This window comes from Myotis brandtii, unplaced genomic scaffold, assembly GCF_000412655.1.
Source record: "Myotis brandtii unplaced genomic scaffold, ASM41265v1 scaffold422, whole genome shotgun sequence".
Lineage (NCBI taxonomy): Eukaryota > Metazoa > Chordata > Mammalia > Chiroptera > Vespertilionidae > Myotis > Myotis brandtii.
In genome coordinates, this window is record NW_005366171.1 from 835202 (window position 1) to 841718 (window position 6517).

A 6517-nucleotide genomic window follows, 5' to 3' on the forward strand; every position below is an offset into this window, starting at 1 on the left:
TCTACAGGAATTGCTGCAAATTTACTTCTCGGTGGAAGCACCTTTTATTCCCAATATAAGTTACCGATTCCATTAAATAAAACTTCAATTTCTAGACTTGATAAAAACAGTGAAGTTGCTAAAACTATTAAAAAGGCCCAACTTCTCATTATTAATGACTGCACCATGGCATCCAGTCATGCTATAAACGCCATAGACAGATTACTAAGAGAAATTATGAATTTGAATGTTGTATTTGGTGGGAAAGTTCTCCTTGGAGGGGATTTTCGACAATGTCTCAGTATTGTACCGCATGCTATGCGATCAGCCATAGTACAAACAAGTTTAAAGTACTGCAATGTTTGGGGATGTTTCAGAAAGTTGTCTCTTACAACAAATATGAGATTGAGATCAGAGGATTCTGCTTATAGTGGATGGTTAGTAAAATTTGGAGATGGCAAACTTGATAGCAGTTTTCATTTAGGAATGGATATTATTGAAATCCCCCGTGAAATGATTTGTAATGAATCTATTATTGAAGCTTCCTTTGGAAATACTATATCTATAGATAATATTAAAAATATATCTAAACGTGCAATTCTTTGTCCAAAAAATGAGCACGTTCAAAAATTAAATGAAGAAATTTTGGATATACTCTATGGAGATTTTCACACATGTTTGAGTGATGATTCCATTGATTCCACAGATGATGCTGAAAAGGGAAATTTCGTGCACCGGGTTATTAGTTAAAACAATAACAAAATAAAGCCAATGTAAAAACCAAATGACAGACATGTTAACATTTTTAGCTACTAAATGAAAGTTTCTTTTGCTGCTGGTGTTTAAAGGGTGTCCCAAAATTCACGCAAGAAGTAATTTTGATAGAAAACACAGGTTTATAATTAAAAATTGTAAATTTTTTATTGATTCATAAAGTATACAGTATAGGGTTATGTATGGAATAGCATATCAGGTAAATGGCCTCCACGGCTTTGCTGGCACATACGCACTCTTTTGTTATTGCCTGAGCAGCCGCATTTTCGAAGAAGAATGGTCCGATGTTGCCTCCAGCCCAAAAGCCACACCAAACAGTGACATGTTGTGGATGCATTTGTTTCTCAACAATCACTTGTGGATTTTCTGAACCCCAAATGCGACAATTTTGTCGATTAACCACTCCATCAAGATGAAAATGAGCCTCATCGAAATTCAGCCACATTTATGCAAAACAGTCATGGAAAATTTCAACAAAAGAGTGCGTATGTGCCAGCAAAGCCGTGGAGGCCATTTACCTGATATGCTATTCCATACATAACCCTATACTGTATACTTTATGAATCAATAAAAAATTTACAATTTTTAATTATAAACCTGTGTTTTCTATCAAAATTACTTCTTGCATGAATTTTGGGACACCCTTTATTTACTCAGAGTCCTCGAACTTGGCTGTGCAAGACTTTACAGAAGACTGGCAGCTAACCAATGCTAGCATAGCCAGAAACATGGTTGAGGGAGTAGCTTACATTTGCTTTTCTACCATCTGCTGGGCTTTAGTCTTTAACTTCTTCGGCTGATCCCATGTTGGCACCTCGGTCACTTGCGTAGCCTTCATTTTCTTCTTCTTCCGCATTGTTGTCATCCGGGCAACTCTCAGTCTTTTGAACGAAGGGACAAGGAGCTTCTCTAGGTCCATTGTGGTGACGCACATAACACTCTGGCACCCAAATTGGCTGTGCTGCTCCTTCTGGAAAGATAAAAAACACAGCCTCTTCCCCACATCATTACTGGATCTGGTAAAACTCTTGTCTGGTTTGTGCATCCTTCCCCGGGCTAACTCAGTGGAGGCTATTGCACTGGAGGCCTGATTCCTTTCGGCCGCTGTACAACTCTGCATCGTAATTCAAAAAATTTAACACATAACATCCTTCTCCCTCTTTTTGTTTTTGTAATTGCTTTTTAAGAGTAGAATTGGCTCTTTCCGCTATGCCTGACCTTGAATTGGTGCTATTTTTGTTTCTGGTAAGACCTGATTTATAGTATTAATTGATTGTGCCGTTACTTTAATTTCTCCAGTATAGTCCTGATCTATCACTCCAGGAAGAACTTGAAACCCTTTCAATGTTAAACAGCTCCTCCCTAAAATTAGTCCCATCATGCCCTGGGAAGAGGACCATATACTCCTGTAGCAATGGCCTGAGGCCCCATCTCTGGGGTTAGTACATATCAGAAGGTGGGACTGAGGTCCAATCCTGCGCTTCCCGGGGTGGCACGGTAAAGGTTTCGAACAGTTGGCTTTGGGACTGAGCCGGCTGGAAAGGCTGCAGTGGGGTCAAGGATAAGGCCCCTACTGTTTGGTGCGGCCGGGGCTGGCCCCGCTTGAAGTTTCCCTGCCAAAGGGGCATTGGATTATCATCAACATCAGTCTTGGAGCGGCATTCATTTACTCAATGCTTTCCTCTCCTGCATCTTGGACATAGTCCAGGCTGGTTGTTTCCACTCCCTGTAGCCTTTGGACTTCCATTTCTAGCATTAGCATCTTTAGCAAAATGCCCTAGTTTACCACAGTTAAAACAACCCCCTTTCCTTTTCTGCTGACCAGCAAGTAACATCTCCTTTAATGCGGCAGCTAATACCATTCCCTGAACGTAGGCTGGTCCAATATCAGCACAAACACGGATAAAACACTTCCATAATAAGTAATCTCCAGGTGAGAGACAAGCCTTTGCGACAGTATTAAGCCTCTGGTAACCTTCCATTATCTGTCTTAGTTCCCCTGCCACATTCACTTATTTCAATTTGCCAATTTAAATCAGTCTGAAATAAGGTTTATTTTCTAACTTTATTTGTCCTAGGGTGTGGACAGTAAATGACACTAATTGGATTTCTGCTATCAGTCTTTTTGAGTATATAGACATAATCTTTGGTTAGGGAGGCAAAATGCAAATTATTTACTTTTAAGTGTCCTTAGTTTAGGGAAGATAGGATTTAGTAGATGGCCCTAAACCGCTTGGCATTTATATTTTTTAGATGGTTGCAAACTGCTGTTACATGGGAGCCACGAAATTAGAAAAATGGCTCTGTAGGTCTTTGCATACAATTAATAAAAACTTTCTTAGGATTCCTGAGTATATTGAATAAATTTGTCATTTCTCCCGTAGATATTTTTAGATAAGGTCTTAACTAATTAATGTCCTCTAATAATTTCTAAAAGTCATTTAAGGTCTTGAGGCAATCCTTTTGTATTTCTACCTTTTGAGGCCTCATACATTGATTTTTAAGTACAGTTCCCAGGTATTTGAAGGGGATTTCCCTCTGTATTTTTTCCCAGAGCAATCTCTAAGCCACATTTAGGGAGTTTCTTTTAAAAACTTTTACTTTCTTTTAAACAGAACAACCAACCTGGTTGCTTTTCAGAAAAACTAGTAGGAGAGAAACTTGCTGGCCAATACTGCAATGCATACATACCAGCCGTATGCCTAAATTGTGAGAAATGTCTCATCTATCCAAATTTCAAATGACGGACTGGGAAATAAAAACATGGCAAAAATGAGACTTTTAATAACACTCCCAAGAGTGGGCATCCATTTTACAGGAACACCAAAAGACCTAGTAATTAATGGGCTGGGGCCTTTTTTAGTTACTTTCCCTTTGTCTAGGGAATTTTCCTAGAACCTGTGTCATCAGCCACATGTATTGTTTATATTGTTTCTCTCCATCCCCACATTCTGTTTGCTCTGGGGAAATTTAGTAATGGTCTGGCCATCCACTGTTTCTTTAAAATTAAAGGCATGCTTAATAGACTAACAATAAACAACTCAAACCAAACAACAAAGACAGATAAAACAACTATCAACAGACAAGCACTCATAACACATAGACAAGACTTAATAAATGAGAGTTCTTTTCATGGATCTTTCAGATATTTTTTATATTGCCTGGGACTTACAGCCAGAATGCAGCCTAGAGCTCAGCCTGTTGTTCATAGATCTTATCATATTCTGCTCTCCATAGGATTGACTGGCGTCTAAAGTTATTTTTGCTAAAATCTGCCTGTCCCAAGGCGTCATGTGATAATTTTCAGACAAAGCATTAAAGAGTCCTTTTGTAAGATGACTGTTAGCCCCATTTTCTCTAGCTGTTGAGCCTTCCCACACTAGAGGTGGAGGATCCGGGCCCTTAGGTGTTACAGACTTTTGATCCTCAATATGAAGTGGGCATAATGCAGTTCAAACAAGAGCCCACATAGTTAAAGATGACAAGGGCACTCGTTTTCCTTAAGCCTGATTTAAGAGAGTACCTTTTGACACCTTAAGAAATTTAGGAATTTGACTACACTTTTTTGAACATTGTTTTAGAGATCCCTTTCCTGAGATCCTGAATTTCCCATATTTTATGCCTAGCTGTTACTAAACTGCGCTCCTTACCTTACTTTTTGCTATCTGCACGTGCTTCACTGGAGCATCCTTTCACCTTGCAATTGTAGTTCCCCCGTACTCAGGCCACATGTGCCATGCCGGCACAGCCAAGGGTGAACCTGAGGAGGGGCGGTGAAGGATTAAAGAAGACAAACAAGAGAATACAGCTGGGGCTTTGCAGATCTCCCGTGCCTGGATGAGGACACAGAAAGACCCAGCCTGCAAGCCGAGGCTTTATTTATAGTCAAAACACACAAAGCAAAACACGGGAAGTGGTCAACATGTTTACAATGTTCTTGTGTGTTTCACCTTGTTTTGGCAGCACTTGTTGCACCTCCCACAGCCCATTAGCTACCTAGGGAGGGCTATAAGGTCAAGCTTAATTATGCTAAGAGGGCTCTGCCCTCCAAGCTGGGACTTGTTTGTGGCCCTGCTACAGGCCAATCCAAGGCTTGACCCTATAGCCACTCCCTACACACAGATTAAGAGTTTTTCATATAAGCCAATATGTGTTTCTAATAATAAATTTAATGTTATTAAAAGTAACTCAGAATAGACCTCGACTTTATAGTATGATATCAGATCAAACCTCTACCTTAACTAAAATACTCTATACTGGCTAATAACAAATGGACAAATATATTTAGACCACAGACACTCAATTTCCTTTCATTTATTTATTTGTATTATTACATCAAATCCTATGAAATATTTTTCTACCAAGCATTCTCTTTAGAGCTTCCTTAATCTCACTGTTTCTGAGGCTATAGATGATGGGGTTCAGCATGGGGATCACCACCATATAGAACACGGACACCACTTTATTCTGATCAGTTGAGTAGCTGGACTTGGGCAACACATAAATGAATATGATGGTCCCAAAGTACAGACTTACTGCTGTGAGGTGGGCGGTGCAAGTGGAGAAGGCCTTGTGGCGCCCCTCATTGGAGCGCATCTTCAGGATGGTGATGAAGATGTACATGTAGGAAACAATTATGACAAACACAGTGAACAAAATGATGGAGCCAGCTGTAAATGAGGGGACAACTACAGGGATACTGTTCTCAGAACAGGAGAGTTCAACTAGAGGAGCAAAATCACAGAAAAAATGATTGACTCGATTTGGTCCACAGAAGAATAAAAAATAGTAGCAAATAGCAAAGGAGGAAGCATTGAGAAAACTACCCACATAAGCCACTATGAGGAACTGAACACAGACTTGTGTGGACATTTTGATTGAATAAAGCAGTGGTTTGTAAATTGCCACAAAGCGATCATATGCCATGATAGCCAGAAGGAAGCACTCCACTGTCCCAAAGAATGCAGCTGAACCAAGCTGGGTGCAACATCCATGATAGGAGATGGGAATTCCCTCCACCAGGAAGTTTTCAAGCATATTGGGTGTGACAGTAGTTGAAATAGCTATGTCTGCAGAAGCCAGGTGGCTCAGAAAAAAATACATAGGATGATGGAGCTGAAAAGAGATTCTGATAAGAATGATTGTGCCGAGGTTGCCAGATACAGTCACCAGGTAGATACACAGGATGATCATGAAGAGGATGACTTTAAGGATGGGGTCATCAGTTAAGCCCAGTAGAATGAAGCCTGTCACTGCAGTGTGGTTGTCATCCCTCAAGGAACCCATATTATAATGTAGCTGCTACCAATGAACCTGAAATATTACATTAAGAAGATATACATTTAATGATTTCATTTTCATTAATACATATGGGAAGTAATAAATATATTTAAGTATCAGTGCGTATTTACATGCAATTATGAATCTTTCTGGTTTTTAAAAATTATTTTAGCAGAAACCCCAGAAATGTTTCTTCAGACAGTGTCATATGTACATATACATATATACATATCCATATACTATACTCTAATATTTACTATATGCTTACTAAATGATAAGTGTAGGGCTAAAATCATGTAAATATATACATATATACAGTTTAATTGATTGCCCATAAAATAATATTAATACTAATTGTTTTATAGAAGAGTAACCTAGGTCTGAAAGAGGTTATGTAGCAAGTCATGAATTTAGAACATGAAACTTGGGAAGTCTTAACTGCCCCATTCCTTTAGTGTTATTTAACAAATGAATTTAAATAACA

At 39.1% G+C, this 6517-nt stretch overlaps 1 protein-coding gene across 1 annotated transcript; it reads right to left on the reverse strand.

Moving 5' to 3' along the window:
• Positions 1 to 5088: 5088 nt before the first annotated feature.
• LOC102254799 (olfactory receptor 502) lies at positions 5089 to 6039 on the reverse strand. The gene has a single exon (XM_005873993.1). It carries the CDS (start codon positions 6037 to 6039, stop codon positions 5089 to 5091), a length of 951 nt encoding a protein of 316 aa, XP_005874055.1.
• Between the last annotated feature and the right edge of the window lie 478 nt (positions 6040 to 6517).